Below are 20,889 nucleotides of genomic sequence, written 5' to 3'. Positions count from 1 at the left end.
TGCACAGTTTTGGGACATGTAAGTCAAAACTATTCAGGTAGACAAAGATGAGCATAAAAATCAAAGCACTGATGTTATTTCTCAGGGAGATAATTACAAATACCAATAACTATAATTCCCCTGTGCAGATCAGCCCACACACGGACAATGCACTCAAGTCAATGGAATTCAGGACATGTCAAGGGCTTCCTCTTGCTTGCTGTTTACATTGTAGACAGATGAAACCGGATATCTGTCCATCATATTTGAAAAATCATGGCAGTCAGGTGAAGTTCCCGATGACTGGAAAAAGAGGAATATAACCCTCATTTTCAAGAAGGGGAAAATGGATGATCCTGGGAATTACAGACCACTCAGTCTCATCTCTGCGGCTGGCAAAATCTTGGAGCAGATTCTCCTGCAAGGCATGCTAAGGCACATGAAAAACAACAAGGTGCTTGGTGACAAGCAACAAGGTGCATGGCTTCACTAAGGGGAAATCCTGCCTGACCAATTTGGTGGCCTTCTATGATGGGGCTACAGAACTGACAGATAGGAACAGAGCAGTTATCATCTACCTGGACTTGTGCAAAGCATTCAACACCGTCCCACATAACATCTTTGTCTCTAAATTGGAGAGACATCAGTTTCATAGGTGGACCACTTAGTGGATAAAGAATTAGCTGGACTGCCACATGCAAAGAGTTGTGGTCAATGGCCAAGTGGTTTTCCTCAGGAATCGGTGTTGGGACCGCTCTTGTTCAACATCTTTGTAGGTGACATAGTGGGATTGAGTGTGCCCTCAGCAAGTTTGCCAATGACACCAAGCTGTGTGGTTCAGTGGACACACTGGAGGGAAGGAATGCCATTCAGAGGGACCTTGACATGCTTGTGAGATGGGCAGATGCCAACCTTATGAAGTTTAACCGTGCCAAGTGCAAGGTCTTACACATGGGTCAGAGCAATACCAGGCACAGCTACAGGTTGGGCAGAGAAGAGATTCAGAGCAGCCCTGCGGAGAAGGACTTCAGGGTGTTGGTAAATGAGAAAATGAACATGAGCCAGCTTCAGTGTGTGCTCACAGCCCAGAAAGCCAACCGTATCCTGGGCTGCATCAAAAGGAGTGTGACCAGCAAGTCGAAGGAGGTGATCCTGCCCCTCTACTCTGCTCTTGTCAGACCTCACTTGGAGTATTGTGTGCAGTTCTGGTGTCCTCAACATAAAAAGGACATGGTACTGTTAGAACAAGTCCAGAGGAAGGCCACAAGGATGATCAGGGGACTGGAGCATCTCCCATATGAAGATAGGCTGAGAGAGTTGGGGCTGTTCAGCCTGGAGGAGAGAAGGCTGCGTGGAGACCTCATAGCAGCCTTCCAGTATCTGAAGGGGGCCTACAGGGATGCTGGGGAGGGACTATTCATTAGGGACTGTAGTGATAGGACAAGAGGTAACGGGTTGAAACTTAAACATGGGAGGTTTAGATTGGATATAAGGAAGAAATTCTTTACTGTAAGGGTGATGAGGCACTAGAATGGGTTGCCCAAGGAAGTTGTGAATGCTCCATCCCTGGCAGTGTTCAAAGACAGGCTGGACAGAGCATTGGGTGACATGGTTTAGTGTGAGGTATCCCTGCCCACGGCAGAGGGGTTGGAACTAGATGATTTTGAGGTCCTTTCCAACCCTAACTATTCTATGATTCTATGATATTTAGACAAAAGAAGTGGGATCTGTTTTGATCCCATTAAAACAAATGTAGAAAACACAGGGTGAAATGAGAGAAGTGCAAGGTATGCTGATGTTTCACAATGCTTGAGGTTTTCTTGCTTGCTGTATTCTTTCACCCCCTACAATTAGTTTGAAGGTTTCTACAATATTTACTCTAATGATGTTCTAACAACATGCAAAAGTTTAAGCAGAAACATCTTGCTGGAAATTTCCATTACACTGGTAAGAAATGTTGGTTTAAAGATACTAAATACAATCATTCTGTTTCATGTGAAGAGGTTTTAACATATTTAATCTGTTTAAGCACAAGCTTGGTTTATTTCAGAACAATTCCAGAGCCATGACTCTCATTTTTAGATGTGAAAATTGGAAGAGTAGCAAAGGTTAGAGCATGTTTCTGAGACCTTTACGTGCGTAAGACAAGCATTATTTAAGTCCATATGCTTAGAAGATCTCACTTGTCAAGATGTAAATTAAAAAAAATTAAAAACCAAGCACAGCAGAAAGCAGGTTAATGTACTTGCTATTACCAATAAAGTGAAGATAAAAAAAACTCTAGGAGATGGCATCATTCAGCTTTCAAGCACATGCTAAACAAATACAGGAGTTTCCTTACCTTGAATTCATAAAGGATTATGAAATGCTGAAACTGCTGATGGTAAAGGAAAAATCTAATCAAACAACAATTCATGTTTGCCTTTTAGTGCTAGAGAAAGTATAAGTGTGCTATGCTGTTTAAACTAACCACAGAAATTATTCTGGATTTCAGCACAGTATTTCACAGCCCATTGCCTTCCCAGTCCTTTCGCATTCAGAGAGCCATCTGACAGAAACTTTGAAACAATTAGATGCTGACAGTATTTCAAACACTAAGTCATTGAAATAATACCCAGATGATAGGCAATGTACTGTGTTAAATTTTAAGTACGGGTAGACTAAATGGGCTTATCACCAGATTGAAAAAGACACCATAGTCAGATACAGATTTAAGCCACAGATCTGTACCAAAACCACATTTTATCTAATCTAATCTAATCTAATCTAATACAATCCATCCAGGGGGTTTGGGGTTTTGCTTTTGTTTTGGGAGTTTTGTTTTGGGAGTTTGTTTTCTGGTTTTTGGGGGAAGGATTAAGGAGACATCTTCATTTTCTTACAGTAATAGGCATGCAAGCCAGGACTTTATAGACAAGTTCAAAGCTAAATTTCCATATACCTAGAGAAGTAAAAACTAAATATAAATGGTAAGGCCAATAATGATGTCATATTATCCATTGTTATGTCTTAATTACCTTCCACACTCTAAAATGCAGAGACCCAAGCTTGTGTTGTTTTTTTTTACAGTTTTATTATAGTTTTTTTTCTTTTAATGTTAAAAAAGTTATTTTCATTCTCTCAGGATTCAACTGTTAAGATACAACCATCCTTCCTGGTGTTGCAAGACAAATGTTACAGTGCAAGCTGTAGACATGATTCTCATCTAATGCAAGATACCAAATTACAGCCTATTTAATTAAATATCACTTCCTTGGAAGACCACTAAAACACTTCTGAAGATGCCATCAAATCTAGTATCACAGGAGTAAAATAGTCACTGAAAAATACTGAAACATCTCAGATGAGCAGAGCATTTCGGAATTCCATTCTTTCTAAAAAGCAGCTACTGACTAAAAAAACTGTGCAAGAATGAAAGGACTATTTAAATAAAAAGAATCATCTTAACCTTGTTAATAATAAACAGAATCTTGAACTCGTTAAAAAGACGATTTATCAGGGCATAAATGCAAATTCCCTCTATGTACCTCATTACCAAAAGGCTTGGGAAAAAAATGTAGGCTACTGAACAAAAGAAGCAGCACAGCCTCGGTCCAATTTCTGCTTTTGGAAATGCCTGTGCAACCACTGATGAAACAGAAAGGAGGTGTATATGCATATCCACAAGAAAGAATCTGCACTAGTGTTTAGACTGCACTTGTAAAAGACAACGTTATTTGAATAACTCACTTTTTAGACACATCAGGCATTATTGTCTGTTCTTTTTTCCTTGTATCCACTGCTGACTCTACAGGGGTAAGTACGACAGCAGCACATGAGACTATCGACTGGTATGAGTCTTCCCGGCAAACTGCAATGATAAAAAAAATTTCAATGTTAAAGAGTGAACTCAGTTTGCATTTTAAATGCCTGAGGAGAAAAGATAGATATAATTAAGTCATACTGTGATAAAACAAAAATACAAAAGATTAATCAGACTTTACTGTGGTCACCTGAAATGAAAATTTTGTTGGTTTTCACATTTCCTGAAGTTTTACTTGATCTGATGTCAATGTGCTTGAGCTCATCAGTGTGTCTGAGCCTTATGGTTTTCAGACAAAACTCCTACCTACAAAAATTTCAGATTTTGTAAGAAAATAGACTCAAGAAAACATGATTAGTGATTTTTTTTAACCATTACATCTCACTTTAATCCAGAAAAAGCCAAATCCAAATGGCCTAGGAGTGATATCTGATATATTGATTCATTACTTCTGTTAACATAAATTATCTATGTCTTACTGTGCCAGATGATGACTTAGACAATATTTAGAGCTAGAAGAATTATTGTGTATTTTAGCAAAGCATCTGACTCAATTAGCACTAATAAATGAATACCCAAAAGTCCCTGACCTACAAACAGACAACTATATTTCTTAGAAGTTGTATCCATTCTAAATTGCAAGGGTCACTAGCAATTTAGCACTCAGCAGTCACCACTCCTACAGATTTTGAAGGTATAGATTTCTTTTACAACCAAGGGGTACCTTTATGAGCCAAATAAAAGCTGGAATTAAGAGCTGGTTATACTGAACAAAGCACAGCAGCTTCTTATATTATACATTTATGGTAGTATTACATGTCAAATACAAACAAGAAGAAATGTGGTGACCTATCTTTTTAAGTAGAAAGTCACATGACATTTTATATGTATAACAGAGAACTGCTTTATGGCATACACATACATAGCCAATAACATAGGTGTAGCATCCTGTAAAACAAGGATAATCAAAACAAGCTCTCAGCAATTCAGAACCAGAAAGAACCTATTTTACAAGCAGATATATTTATACAAGACTGTGACAGTTGAGAATATTGAACTCTGACATTAACTTACCAGTAGAAAACTTCTTTCTGAAGACTTTCCTGCCTTCTACCCTCCACAATTATGTGCCTCCACATTGCCCACAGACAATGTGCCTTTTGCACAGCCTATGCTCCTCTTATAAGAGAAGCAAAACTGGAACAAAACTTCATCCATCTTGCCTTGACTGGGTCAAGAACAACTAACTGTAGTATTTTAACCTCAGCACTCAAATTATATTCAGCATGAATTCAATGCACATCAACAAGATATACTGCATGCCTGATGAATACCCTGGAATGATAACTGGTGCTTTAAGGTGGCTATTGAGTAGATTTTAAGGAACATGTCAGAGTAGTGTTAGATGTTTAGACAAAGTCTGGAAAAGTGCAAAGGTCTTTTTGTTTTCAGAGCAATTCTGAGCTATTGAGCAAGGAGCACAAATAGCAGAGCACAGGTAGATTCTAGCAGAAAGAAGTACTTGTAATTACATTCAATGTTCTCCAGCACTGTTTTTGCTGGTAATTTAAATATTAACATGCACATTGTGCTAAGAGACTAAGACAATAAGGTGACCAGTACTGAAAACTTACCTTCATTTTTCTTTTGAATCAACATTACTCAAAAGTTTGTCACTGTTATAGACACCCAGCTCCAAAACACGGTCATACCCAAAGAGAACACACTATATTGCCTACAGGTATGGAAGTAGGATATACATTACAGCTCCATGCATAACAAATTAAGGAGAAAGCTAATACAAAATACATTGAATTGGAGAGACTAAAAATGAAAAAAAGAACTTTATGTGATTTTTATTCTACATCTCACTGTTACATGTAACCAGCACACCATGTAGTAGCAAGGTGCTTTTTGGTGGGCACCAAGTAATGTACAAAATAGTATCTTCTCACTACAACCAGTAACTGAAAATGTACAGATAATAATATTTATGTCTATTTGACTCTTGATTTGCAGCCAAAGTATTATAAAAAGATAGGTCTGTCAAAGGGCTGGGATAGAGACAAGTGTCCTCCTAGTAGCTGGTGCAGTGCTGTATTTCAGCTTTAGTCTGAGAACAATGCTGGTAACACACCGATGTTTTCAGTTGTTGCTCAGTAGCACTTACCCTGATCAAGGATTTTTAAGCCTCTCATGCTCTGCCAGTGAGGAGGGGCACAAGAAACCTGGAGGACCCAGAGACAGGACCTCTGACCCAAACTAGCCAAAGAGGTATTCCATATCACAGCACATCATGCCCAGTTTATTAACTAGGGGGACTTGGGTCATAAGCCACTAATAGCTGGTTGAGTACTGACTGGGAATCAGTCAGCAGGCAGTGAGCAACTGCACTGTGCATCCCTTCTTGAATTTTATTCCTCTCTCTATTTGCCTTTGCATCATCATTATTATTATAGAATTTTGCTTTATTTCAATTATTAAACTGTTCTTATTTCAACCCATGGGTTTTACCATTTTATTGATTCTCCCTCCCATCCCACTTGTGATACCACTTGAATATCTAGTTGTTACTTTAGAACTCAGAAAAGGTCTGGTGACTATGGAAGCATCACAGGTTAGGATTCTCTCTAGATCAGTTACTGTCCATCAGGGTAATTACAAAGAAAGATAAAACAGGAAATCACAAGTAACACAACACTGCTACTTTCCTACCCTGTCCTGGGTCCAGCAGTAGCAGTCATGTTATCTCCTTGGTAGCTGGTGCAGCGCTGTGTTTTGAATTTCAGGCTGGGAATGGTGCTGATAGCAAGTATGTTTTGAGTTACTGCTCAAATGTTTGCTCTGGCCAAGGACTTTTCTGAGCCTCACACTCTGCCAGGGAGGAGGGGAGGCCAGGAGGAAGTAGAGACAGGACACCTAACCTAGGCTAGCCAAAGAGGAATTCCATACCACAGCTCATCATGCCCAGGATGTAACCAAGATTTACCCGGAAGGGCTGGGACTCTGGGGGGATGGAGGCAGTATCGGTCAGTGCTCGGTCGGGCAGGGTGGGGTGAGTTATGGGTCGGTGGCTGGTGTTGTATTCTCTTCACTTGTTATTTCCTTTATCATTATCATTATTATTATTACTGGCAGCAGTAGTGATTGGTGTTACACCTTAGTTACTAAACTGTTCTTATCTCAACTTGTGGGAGCTACATTCTTTGGATTCTCCTTCCCAACTCTCCAGGAGTTGGGGGAGCAAGGGGGGGAGTGAGTACACAAGCTGTGCGGCTTGGTTTAAACCACGACATACCCTCTACAGAAATTTCATGAAGGAATAAAACTGTGAAATTGCTTTTGTTTAATAATTAATCCTATACAGGAGTTGTAAAATCCCCTAAATTTACAGCTGAAGACAAACCCAATGGTCATCCAGTGATCTGAGCTCACTGAATTTTTTATCCTCCCATCGTAGACAGTGATACTTTTTGGTCTGGCTTTTGAAAACCACTACAGTTCCTCTCTTAATCTCAAGTCTCTGTGTATATAGTCATAAGTCATTATGCGACAGTATAATTAACTAAAATGTCATGAAATAGTGACAACACAGCAGCAAGTAATTTTCACCTACTGGAGTGTATTCTCTTATTATCTGTTCATAACTTGCATTAAAATAATGAGAATGTACTTGAATGTGGACTCTCAATTTTAACACTGATGGTGAAAGGCACTGTTTTAATTAAGGAGATGGCTTTTATTTTACACTTCAAACTTCTCTTAAGGGTAGTTTCTTTTCTACACCTTCATTTTTTATCCACAAGTGGCTTATATTAACCCCCAGAAAGCCCATTAGTGATGTCTGCACACCACAGTCTTCATTAATCTAAATTTATTTTATCCTCAAAATACTACAAAATTCAGAATAGCAAACAATTACACTAAGGGATTACCCCTTTTAACCATAAATCTTCCTGTGTCCAACTTGCACTTTAACAACCAGCAAAAACTTTATAAATTTAACTTTGCCACATGAATTGTTAAGGAAAATAGAGAAAAACAGAATTTCCAATCATCTAAGTTGGTGTTTGTAAAAATCTATTATACTATTCCTAACATGAGTGTGCAAGTTAATTCCATGCTCACCACCCTCTGGGTCCAGCCATTCAGCCAGTTTTCAATCCATCTCACTCTCTGCTCACCCAGCCCATACATCAACAGCTTGCCTATAGGTATCTTACAGGAGGCAGCATTGAAAGCCTTACACAATATCCACTGCTCCAATAACAAAACCAGTAAGAAAATTTCCCATCTGCTACATTTTTACAATGGCACACAAGCATTAAGTACAAATTGTAGGTAGAGGTTTATCATCACACTTGCTACCACATACCTCTGGAAGCACAAAAAAAACTGTACAAGGTAGCAACATCAAAGAAAACAATCAGCTAATTTTATACCACCTGCAGAAATTTCTTTAAGAGACCATTATTTAGTATCTCAGAACATATTGCACACTGAATACCTCCTGAAAAAGAAGTAATTTGCATGTGAGATTTTTTTTTCAGTACCATTGCATCTCCTTTATTCACAATTCAACCATTATATGAACCAGCCAATAGCTGTAGTGAAATTATGCAATTGCAGGAATATCTTTACTGTGCATTATCATTAAAGGAACATAATTTTCTGCATGAAATAAAAGACACTAACTACAAGTCATATAAAGGAAACTCTACAGAAGGAGAAAACAGTTTAACTTCACAAAACACCATTATGACAGACCTGTACTGCTTCTGAAGTTGCATAATTTCTCCCCAGATTTTTCAATTTACACTTTAATGATGCATACTGTTTGTTTTCTTCCATTGCCAAGTGTTTTAAAAGTACCCCATATATTAATCACTAGGAGTGCTGGCTTGGATTTACCCTAGCCAGTTTAACCAGTCCCAGAACATCATTCACTATCAAAACAGATCTCTACATCTGGAGAAGAAAAACATTAGCTTTTTTTTTTTCATTTTTCCCTTCTGCTATTCCTTTTAAGAAAAATGAAAATGACAAATTAGGCACTTTTCTTCTACTTTGAACCAACCAGTGAAAAAAAATCTTAATTCCCTAAATAGTAGGCCAGGAAAAAGCCTTCAACTGCTACAGAATAGAATGTATCTCTCTGGAGAATAAAAAGATGTTTAAGCTCTCGGGGTGTAATTTACAGTGTCTATTTCAAACACTGTTAATTGTACACATTTTTTTTATTTTTTTGTTTTTACTTTTTTTTGTTTTTACTTTTTTTTTTAATGGAAAGAGAAAATCTGGTCATTACCACTCTATCAAAAAAAAATAAAGTCTCCCTTGACACAAGATTCAAATGATGGTTACATGAAATTATCAGCAAGTACTACCTGCTTAGAGAAAACAGAAGGGAAATGTTCATATGCAGTGTGTAATGAAGCATAAGGGATTCATGACAAAAAGAGACGAAAACAGTGAAGTACTTCTGAATTTTAAAAAGCTGGGCACTTCTGACAATTCAAAGTATTTACATTTGTGCCTGCAAAGTTTAAAATAATCAGCTCCCATCATTCAAGAGACAGATGAAATCTGGAAACAGCTGCTGTTTTACATCAAAACCCCTTCTGCTATGGTTAAAAAAAAACAACCTAGGCGACGAGCCAGGAGCATAGAAGGCACTAAATGCCTTCCCCTGAAGTATCCATCAACTGCCACTGCAGGAGACAGGGGACTGACGCATTTGGAACAATGTCTGGATCCAAAGTATCCACTCACATATTCCTTTTACTACTGAAAGCCAGAAGATAACATTTTCATTGCTCCACAGCACAAATTTTCAGTGCAAACTTATATTTTGTTACTTTCCTAAACACATCTCTGCCATGATGAAGCTTAAGAAATGAGCCACCCTCTGAGGCTCTCTGAAAAGGACAGGAGCTGCAAGCCACATGCAGGTTTTTCAGATAAGGGAAACACAGGACAAAACTGTTCCAAATGAGACAGGAATAGAAGATCTACTGCAAATGTATTTTGTAGATTAGTCTAGTTTTGAAGATGAGTGAAGAGCTGATGAAAGAAAAAAAGGAGTATGTGGAACACAGAACTCCAGCTTATTTTTCCAGGAAATCTGCTGACATTAGACAGAGTTTATAAAAGCAGATCTGGAAGTCTAGTTTATGAATTCTGGTATGTCCAGTAAGAACTGTGGTCAATCACCATGCTAATCCCTTCCTCACTGCATAGACATGTCATCTGATAGTCTTCTTTCACTCAGCGGGCTCAGGAAGGAACCACTGTTCAGATCTGTCTCTTCCTGAACCCCAAACATCACCTGCATGAAACACTTCAGCAAATTCAAGTATATGATTTCAGTTCCATATCCTCTTTCTCAACCCCAGAAACAACAAAGTCTTTCAATATTTGGTTATTAAACCCTAAAGCCCAAGGAGATTTTCAGTCTCTTTAAAGCAACACAAAAGGTCAAGGTACTTCGCATGAAAGCCATTTCTGCTCATCTACTTTTAAAAAAAACCTAATAATAATATAAAAAAAATAAAAAAGCCTAATTTTCCTGCTTGATTCCAGATTTTATTATGGTCTTTGAGGGGAAAAATGAAACTAAATGGATCTCCATTTTATTATTAGTTCAACAGTTATTCTAGAGCCTCTTATCCCTTAGAAACAGCTACATTTCATGATATTGGCCAAATGAATACTTAAGAGAATGAGGCTATACACTCACAGTCCCCAAAGGATTTGCTGTAATGATTCTGCAATAAAACCACAGGCCCAATTCTTAAACACAGCATAAACACAATCAGAAATTTTGTAATAGCAACAATTATAGGCCCATTATGGGCAAATGAATTACTTGATATCAGGTTCTTATGTTTCCTGGCTCTTTCGTAGTATTCACAAAGGCTGCACACGCATCTACTTGGCATTATTCACTCTGGCACCCAAAGGTAAAGGGTACATAATGCAGTGCACAGCAGGAACTATGGAATTCTTCTAACATTGCACCATTTCTGCAGTGCTTATCTTGCTTCTGTATCCCAAGTTTGTTTGTTGTCACAAGCCACTGTTACAGTAATAGCCATGTGTGAAATTTGGGCCTACTGACTTGTACTCTTTGTATAAGAAATTCAACTGTAAAAAGCAGCAAATGCTGCTTCTTTTAATAGTCATGCTTAATAGAATGCTGCCATTACCATTGATACTGAATGGAAATGCATTCCCATATCACCTAAAGACCCTACAGACATGGTAAGTCATGGAAACACTGATAAAATGATCACCTAGATAATAATGACAATGGTGATCCACTTCTTGCACATTTTCTGTCAAGTACACTGTATTCACAGAATGGTTTTAGCTTGCTCTCTCTTGAGAAGGACAAAGGTATTACCTTAACTCCTGTTCAGAGTCTTCTCAAAGAGCCTCACCCAGTTTACAATGACTCATAGACCTGCTTAAACAGAGGGGTTGTGCCTATGGTCACTAATCCCTCATGATTATTATGAATTTTGTGATTTAGTTAAATTACTTTCATTCTTGAGTGAAACTGTAGCATCCACAATGTCCTGGTAGAGTTCCAAAGCTAAACTATAGCTTAGATGAAGAAATATTTCTATTAGCCCACTTTAAATTTCTCACCAGCTGATTTCATTGGATTCTCCCAATTTTAGTACTGGAAAAGACAATGCACAATTCCCCCTTCACTTCCACTCAGGATTTTACTGGCTTCTTTTAGATGCTTTGCTAGTTATCTATTTTAAAAGCTGCAGAATCTGCATTTGTATTTGTTCCCATATAAGATCTGTTTCATATCTATGGCCACCCTTCTAACTTCTCCATTAACAACCACTCTTTGTTGCAGTTCCTGCAATGATGAATCACTGTGGCAACAACAGGCAAAGCTATAATTACATTCTTAGAAGTAGATTAGTTCTTCAGCTGTAACTACGGTACACCTAAAATATTCTATGTACATCCATTTATGACTGAGGCTACTTCTAAAATACTTTCTTAATCACAGTGAACTATTTAACACAAATGTTGTTTCAAGCAGCTTACACATGCTTTTTACATTGGAAAAAAAATCTTTAAAAATAAAAACATATGCTAAATCCAGTAGGTATCAATTGCTTCTCAATATCAAAAAGCATTGGTATAGTGTTAACATTAGGACTTCTAAACTAACTCTCATTAGCTTTTGACAACACTATCAGTTCAGAGTGATGTCTCAGACTTGTATCTTTAGCACTGTAGTCTGTGATTTGTTTTGTGACATGAACATTAATGAAGAACACATGTATAAATCAGGGAAAGGTTATGATGAAAGACTAATGATCTGAGTCCCAACAATCAAATCTAATTCTGACAAACTGCAGGAAGTCTCATAATTGAATGCTATGAATATCCATTAGACTAAAATGTGGAGGCTTAGTCATTCAGTCTAGGATACACAGTAATAATCACCACGTGGTACAAATAAGTGTATTGGTATATTCACAAAGAGGTTTTGAAGATAACTGGTTAAATTACTTTATCATAGAAAACAGCTGCAGGTAGGTTCATGGGGCAAAGGTGGCTCACCCAGACCTCTGATGCTCTACTCAGACCTAGAATCTACTATTCTTGGCCTATATGCAAGCCTGACTTCTGAGATCCCTTGGTCCTCCTGACTGTGGAACCACAAAGTATGAGGCTGCTTGCAGGAACTCTCACCAGGAAATAACGAAGAAAAACACCACAGTCCCAGCTGATGGAAGAAAACTGAACTGCCAAGACCTGCATTTTTCCAGTAAGAACGTAAGAGGTATTGCTGAAACTGCCAATTTCAGATGGAAGATAAAACCACCCCCTGATAATAGCCATAAGATACAAGAAACTAGGAAAACCTTCTCTCTCTTCCTAAAGATGGAGGAAATTCCAATAGGGATTTCACCAGGTACAACAGCTGACTGCCTCTAAGTTCCCTTTTTAGCCAAGAGAAGAATAATGGGTTTAGTTCCATTTTGATCACGTTTGGGTTTCTCTTTAAGCTATGAGAGAAACAAGCCTCTTTAAGCCTTTGAGAGAAACAAGAGTGACTATGACACTGGCATCTTAAAAGGAAGAATATAAAAAGACCTGCAGGGCATTTCTGTAGGCACAATACAAATCCCTGAAGAAATGACTACTCTAACAACAATATTTTCAACTGTCATTCACCGCAAGTAAAACTGTCAAAACTCAATAGCAAGCATTTCCACGAGTATAGTCTCTTGGTTTAAACTATTATTCTTGGCATAACTGAAATAAAGACTGACAGGCAAGCAACATTAACTTATTGCTGTTCATATTGAATGGCTGTAGTCACAAGAAATTAATTTAAACAATTAATACACAGATAAACCTCCAAAAGCAAGTTTCCCAAGAGAAATTAGTAAATAAAATCACAATGTCAACTCTCCTTGCAGTTTCTAATAACAAAATGTCAACAGGAAAATCATGTGAGGTATTATTGTTTTGCACGAGTACAAGGCTATTTGGCTTTCCATTATAACCATACTGGCAACCACTAGCAGGAGCACAAGGTACAGCTGCCGGCAGGGCTGTTGGTCTTCACAGTTGCAGAACGACAGCCTTTGTCAGTCTCAGTGACAAGCAAGCCAGTGAACAGTCCCTACAATAGCACATTTGTCAGAGCTGCTCCTGACTCATTCCTTCTATCATAGAAGTCACTCGTATAGAGTGTACTAGAAATTTACACCGGACATTGACATGATGAGAATCCATAATAAAAACGCTCTACCTCTCTTTTCTTGAGGAACACATCTTCCATATTAATTATAAAATACAAATAACATATTTCACACTTTTGCCTCTTTTAAGGTAATGGACTTCTTTTTTTAAGAACAACAAAAAATCCTCTTGAGGAAATTTTGCTGTCACTGTTTTTGTTTAGGGATTGCATCTGCCCCAACTGCCCCAAGCTTAGTTAACTCCAATATTTGCACATCTCCCTTGAGAAACTTCAAGATCACTAAGTGCTTAAGTAATTTCGGTTTGTTTTTCTTAGAACTAAAATTGTCAAAACTGCATAATTTTCTGGTACTATTTACTAAATCTAACAACACCACATACCAAATGAAATCAATCTCTTCAGAAAATAAAAACTAACTTATATTGGGGAGAGTCAATTCCACCTTATTCTTTAGCTTTTGTCTGGAATAATTACAGACCTCTCCTGGGGTAGGCTGCAGCCTGGCCCACATGGTCATACAGGATCCTACAGGAAAGCAAATTCAACTTAAATGTCTCTGCAGCCACCTAACAATCTTGTGTAGCAGCATGCATAAGCAAACAGTTGGCTACTGCTCCATCTGACTACTCCGGTGTAACCACAAAGTAGGGGAGAAATGAGGAAAGTGGATATAACATCACCCACTGTTTTACCACTCAACAGTCCAGCAGCAAAGGGACCACCCAGCAGCATTATATAATCTATTGATGTACCTCTGAACCAAAAGCGGAAATGGAGAGGTTTTAAGAAACAGCAGGTTAAATCCCAGGATGAGGCAGAATACACCACACCTTCCCTCTCTGGGCTTCTACAGCTAGGCATCAGCTAAACCTGTGTATGAAGAGCACTTCTACGTTCACAGGATTGGAAAGTGAAGGCTCTTCACTGGCACGTTGCATCAGCAAGCAAAAATTGGATACCAGGAGACAATCAGCAAAGGAATTTCCTAGGCTGTTCACACAGCTTTTCATGCAATACCAGGGAAATAGTGTTCACAAGTTAGCTAGGTGACAAGAAAGGTCAGTGAAAGCTGTGGACAGAGTACAGTATAAAGCCTCCTGAGCCACAGAGAAAAATGGGAAACAGAACATGACTGTGTGTCCATTTGTTTTGCCTACATTTTGAAAATTCTGGTATTTATACAGCTTGCAAACTTTGCTATGCTTGTTTCACATTGTGTTTGTTACACATAATTTACTAGATTTCAAGGCAAAATGAAACTAAGGTGGTCATTTGATCTCACATGTGGTACAGGTACATACTGTGGTTCTTCCAAAAATTTAATGTCATGGCCCTGATGCAAAACTCTGAAGAGAAGAGGCCACTGCTGTGACAGGTTCATAAGTGATCTGCTGAGTTCTTCCAATTAATGGTCATAATAAAAGCACAAGTTTTTCAATTGATTTTCAGTAGTACAGACTGCTGTGCTGCAGATAAAGCATATGTCAAGTAAAATAGATGCATATGTCTGAAAACAATAAAACAATTGATCATTACACTCATGCTATTTTGCATTTCCTATAATAGGATCAAATATTTAAAAAAATCACTAAGGCTTGAAATCTAACCCAGTTTCGAGGGCAATGTATTTTACTTTCAAGATATATATATTGAAAAAGGAATAGATTACAGCTGACAAAAAGGTTCAGGGTCACAATGACAAGTAGGCCAGGCAAGCTTAGCAGTCCTGAAGAGCCATTAAACTGGATGATTTGAGCACTGTTTAAATGGAGTCCAATGCAGGATTATACACCTAGAAAAAAAATGCAGACTATATCTATACCTCTGAAATGCTCTTTTGGTTCACAGCAAACAAGCGACTCTATGTGCTGCCTCTGCAAAAATGTCCAATGCAAGCCTTGGCCTGTACAAACATAGAATTGATGACTGTGAAGTTAGTGAAGTCAGGCTCTATTTGGTTACCACCTCACATTCTCAAAAACCTGCCAGAGTGGTGTTATGCTGTATGTGATACTGTATGGGAGAAAACCTCAGACCTCTCTAAAAAAAAAAAAAAAGAAAACACAAAGAAAGGTATTAACAGAAGTCAAACATAGCTTTAAGAGCAATTAAACTGCTAGGGAAAAAAATAACCAACCAGCAAACAAACAAGCATACAGTTGGTGGCTGGCTCTCTCTAGACATGTTTAAAGTTACGACCAATACCTTTCTGAAAGATGTGTGCTAGTCAAGCATATATTTTAAGGTTCATCAGAAGCATAACTATGCAAACTATAATCACTTTGCTATTTAGGAGACCAAATTTGATGAACTAAAGCCCCTATCCTAACTATGAAAGTCACAAAAGTTGGTTGCAACAAGGTCACCCTTGTAGCAAGTGTGTAACACAGATGCTTCAGGTATCCTGACCTGTAAGTCACTGTTTTTAATTACACAAGTGATCATGGCAAGAAAAATAACATTAGAATGTACAGGGGTATTTTGGAGGCTGTTTTCCTTAAGAAAGTTATCTATATCTTCCCCTTTCTGTAACTGTCAAATCTGATATTGAAGTTTACATTGCAGCCCCACAGAGCTCAATGGAGTGAAAGACAAATCATGTATCACAAAAATAGATATAAAAGTACAAGGTTTTAATTTCTTCCAAAAACATTTCCCTCTGCATGGGTCATAACTCTGCATAACACACTGTCTGTTAATTGACCGTGTGTGTGCTTGGCACCCATATGAAAATGTGTCTAAAAAACTTCAGATCAGGCTACCACAGGACATATGAAGCATCATGCAGATAGACTTGTACTGGAAACAAAATAGCCAGAGCAAAGTGGTCTCCATCCAGGCCTGCAATGCTCTAAGCGCATTACACATCAGGAAGCTTATCAATGAGGAGTAATTCAAATTCCTAACATTAAATAAAAAAACTAATTTACAAAGAAATTAATTTGTTTCTCCTGTTCTTTTGTGTTATCCATGAAGTTCTTCACAGAATGCAGTGATCCAAACCTACAAAACAATGCAACATCTAAATCCCAGCCACTACGGCTTAATCTGGGTCTTTTCAGATTCTACAAGTCATAAGAACTGCAAAGTAAACAATGAATAAATTAGTCACTTTTCTTTTATTGGCAATCAACGATTTGGAGACCAGATAAGAAGAAAATGTACATATTATCCCTCTACCTTGATTTCAGCACCTTTCCTCTGGTTTTGATTCTAAAAGAGGAAAGAGTGACACTTAGTGGTCAGGTAGATATACTGCATCTTTTAAACTGTAATAGTCTACACTGGTAATATTAGTAAGAGAATTGCAGATGCAAAGGGATGGCATGGGTTTTAATACTATTGGTTTTCCTTGATGAAATACTGCTGAGGGTTTTAGGAGAGGAAGGATGGTGCTTTATTTAACACATAATTTGGAACCTGCAGTGGTGAATCTTTTCCTGTCTCATCTCTTCCAGTAGCAAAGAACTACATGCTCCTTTTCCGTCACTACAGCAGGTGATCATCTAGGCTATAAATTTTATGAACATAGAAGAGGATATAGGAAAATTCTGTAGGTGTTGGCAGGAAGGTAACTTGAAAACCTGTCTCACAGAAAAAGTCATTATGTTCTAAACCTGCACAGGAAACAGGAGTAACACATACATTACTGATTTTCACAGGATAATGCTCAAGCTGAAGATAAAAAGTAAATGGCCAAATTCACCTGGAAATTCCTTTGGATTAATCAGCCTCAGGATTTCTGAACCCAAGGTGAACTGGTTAAATAGAAGCAAAAGGAGGAAAGCTCAATTCTCAAATTGCACCATTTGTCAAAGCAGATAAAGAGCGTTCATGAATATGGAAAGCTGGTTGTGCATCTGTGAATCCAGAAAAATCTGGCCTAATGACTATTTAAATAGTGTGAACACATTCACAACCCCACATTCCATCTTCCCTTGGGAAATTTTCAATCTCTACCTCAGATGTCATGCCAGAGGCATTCGAGGAACCAGTCAAGTACAACACATCCTTTTCAAATTTAGAGAGCTGCAAACGGACCAGATTTCTAGACATACCTAAAAATAAAGAGAAACCACTTTTTTTTCTAATCCACAGTGATTCCGGAGACATCTTTTACCTACAACTAAATACCGTGGAATCTGGCCTTATACAAAACCACCTATATTCACCAGTATCCACTGTTAGTTTCCATAGGACTTTCCCCTTTCCTACATATTTACGTAGCTTACTTCTAGAGGATGTGGCACACAAAAATTACACACACACACACAAAACGAGGCTGCAGAAAAATTGTAACCTACATCGAAAAGTGGATAAATTATCTCCCAGCTTTCTAAACCATAGCCCATGTAATGGCACTCTTCCATTCTCCTCCAAATGTCAACAGCCGTCTCCTCTACAACCTAATTTCTAATCCTAGCACTCACGGGAAGGAGTCCCATTAATTTCAAGAATACTCTAGACAGTAGGGCACAACAGTTGTCCTTGCCTCTTCAAAGGGAGGGTGAGTAATGTGATTTTTGGTATGCAGAGCAGTTACTTGCATTTTGGAGTGCAGGAACACCAACTCTGGAACTTCCTTTGAAATAGTTATTTAAGCCACTGTGTACAAGAAGGTAATTTACTTCACTCTAGTGAACAATTATACTCTTAGCTGATTGGAATTTAAGAGCATGCCTAAGATTAACACTTGACATTTGTTGAAAGCCCTCCAATTTAAAAACAAGAATTATTTGGAGATTACCCAATATTTTAAATATCATATGTATTAATCAAAATAAAACTTCACCTCGGGCAAGATCTTAAATATGAATGTTGTATGCTGCGTTTTTGACAGTTAAGATAACATTCAAAACATAAAAAATTCAAAACATTCAAAACATCCAAAAATTGAAGGAAACATACTTAACACATCATCCTCCTTAAAAATACCTCTCATAATTGTCCTATATGATTGATTTGTATCTATCAGTGGCCTCTGAACCAACTAGATGCTTTATATGTTCTATAGCATAAAAAAAGCTGGAGAATCAGCTATATAAAGTAACATTATTACATTTGAAAGAGTGAAGATTGAAACTCCTGTTTCAGTCAAAATATAGCTTTATAGCTCTGCAATAAATACATATAACAACACTACTCAGATGTGAGATGCCATGCGTAAAATGTGCTAAAGCTATTGCACTTAGGCCATCACCACACATTTAGATTTAAAAAGTAGGCAATATATTTTCCACTCAACAAAGTCTTCCCACTGTACACTTCTAGTTTTCTTCAATATGTTCAGTTTCTCTTTATTAGCCTTGGTTTCAGAGGTACTGCCTAGTATAACAAGATAAAGCATAAAATACTGTTAAGAGATAGCTACAATCCCCCGGGATTAAACATTTGACCAGGGTTTCATTTGACTACTGTTCTCTGTCTGCCTCTGTACAGCTATACAAGCAATGTGGATAGCAATGATTATATACAGAACTGCTACCTACAGATGAAAAGTGCTATAAAAGAGCAATACATTAAAATTTTGTATTGATACTGCTTCTGAATTCTGAGCATCTATTTCGATTTTTAAATGGGTTTAATGGGTTTGTTGCTGAAATGTATTTTTAATATGAAGCAATACATTAAACATTTTGCAACCTATCAATGCCGAGACAGCAGACAGCCTGTTCAATCTAACTAGCAAATGATTCCCAGAGCTTTGCTGTCAGTACTAATGATGTCAGGCCACAAACGTGAAAGTAAGGAATGATTACTTTACAGAACCATGATTCCTTCCTTTTGGTAGAGTAGGAAGCAAAGATGGCACAGTAAAGTATGGTTCACTGCAGCTTCAGAGGGTATACATAGCCTCCGTGTGCCTCCCAAGGAAGGTCAAGAATGACAGAAGGTCCAGCACTTCTCCTCAGTCCCCTGAAAGTCAAAGACGTAACATATAGCTATAGATTGAAAACTAAGTTTGAGAGTCGGGACGACTATTGGATCAAGGTTGACGATGAAGATCTCAAAGATACACATTTATTGTGGGGTACATGAAACTTCCCTTCCTTAGGCAACTCTATTAATGATTTCATTTATAAAACATTAAAAAAAGCAGCCAACAACTACTGTCTTTTCAGTATGGTGAAAGTCATGATCTCAAGTTGTATCAGTTGGAAATAACAGTCCCCAAATTGGTACCTGACCTAACAGGTAAAACCTAAGGGGAAGGAAGTTTTAACCAGTTCTGGGGTTCACACTTAAGTTACTCTCAGCAATTTTCTGATGTTGGCATAGTCCTGAAGAAGCCAGAGGAGGTAGCTTGTCTTCGAGTTGCAAGAACATGCAAGAATAACCACAAGGAAACTGTGAGATAATATGCAGTCTCCACTTCAGTCCTCTTTGTGCAGAAACAGCACCTTAATTGAAACTATCTATTTATGACTAAATAATATGGAAATACATTAAAAAGGTACATACAAAATGTATATATATAAAAAAAATAAAGCCCTTACGTAAAGTCCAGGATATTCCTAATGTGCCCAGAAGCTGTTCTCAGTAGGATTTTCTTGCACCTCGATTAAAGACTAACGTGAAGATGTGGAGACTGCTGTGAAGGTTAGCAGTGAGGAGGTCCTTCTGTTGATGTACAGAGAGCTGTACAGTCAGTTACCAAATGCATTAGCTCTGGTGTTTCTTCCTTGGTTATGGAGTATCTAACTTGTCATTAATATGAACACAATAAAGAAATATTTCTAAATAAAATAATCAAATCCAGTTTGAAGTTCAGCACACAGAAATGCATAGGCAATCTCTAGGCTCTGCCTTACTGACACAAACAAGGTAACAACCATTTCATGTTTTGTAGTTTCTCATAGGACAATGAAACACATACTTTTTTTTTTGGTCAAGACGCTACTGATAAAACAAATGTGGTCAAAAGCATTTGGAGGGCACTTGCGCGGTCCAGTTGACGTCTCCTTAATGTGAAAGGGATACAGGCACAGGAGACTGCTGTTAACTTCAGGAAAAGGCTTCTCTAATGTGTTTTGTGTGTGTTACTTGACAAAAAGTACCCATGACAAAAAAGAAAATAATAGATTGCATACTTAGGTGGTTCACTCTCCCTCCCATGCACCATCAACTTCACAAGTAACTGAACTGGCAAGCTACAAAATACCAGTCCTGATGGGAGGCTTAAGCCACTTGCTCCCTTTTAGCCTGCATGTCACAGAATCATAGAATAGTTAGGGTTCGAAAGGACCTTAAGATTATTTAGTTCCAAACCCCCTGCCATGGGCAGGGACACCTCACACTAAACCATATCACCCAAGGCTCTGTCCAACCTGACCCTGAACACTGCCAGGGATGGAGCATT

At 38.0% G+C, this 20,889-nt stretch overlaps 1 protein-coding gene across 2 annotated transcripts in view; it reads right to left on the bottom strand.

Annotated features, from left to right (window-relative positions):
• CCSER1 (coiled-coil serine rich protein 1) overlaps positions 1-20,889 on the bottom strand; it is a 446,682-nt gene that overhangs the window by 257,864 nt on the left and 167,929 nt on the right. For both annotated transcript variants that reach the window (XM_034065046.1, XM_034065047.1), the window contains exon 6: positions 3,709-3,829. In XM_034065046.1, coding sequence (XP_033920937.1) covers positions 3,709-3,829 — 121 coding nt within the window. The remainder of the gene's footprint in view (positions 1-3,708; positions 3,830-20,889) is intronic.

Source organism: Melopsittacus undulatus, chromosome 7, assembly GCF_012275295.1.
Source record: "Melopsittacus undulatus isolate bMelUnd1 chromosome 7, bMelUnd1.mat.Z, whole genome shotgun sequence".
Classification (NCBI taxonomy): domain Eukaryota; kingdom Metazoa; phylum Chordata; class Aves; order Psittaciformes; family Psittaculidae; genus Melopsittacus; species Melopsittacus undulatus.
Note: the sequence above shows the minus strand (reverse complement) of the source record. Positions and strands in the feature narration are given on the sequence as shown.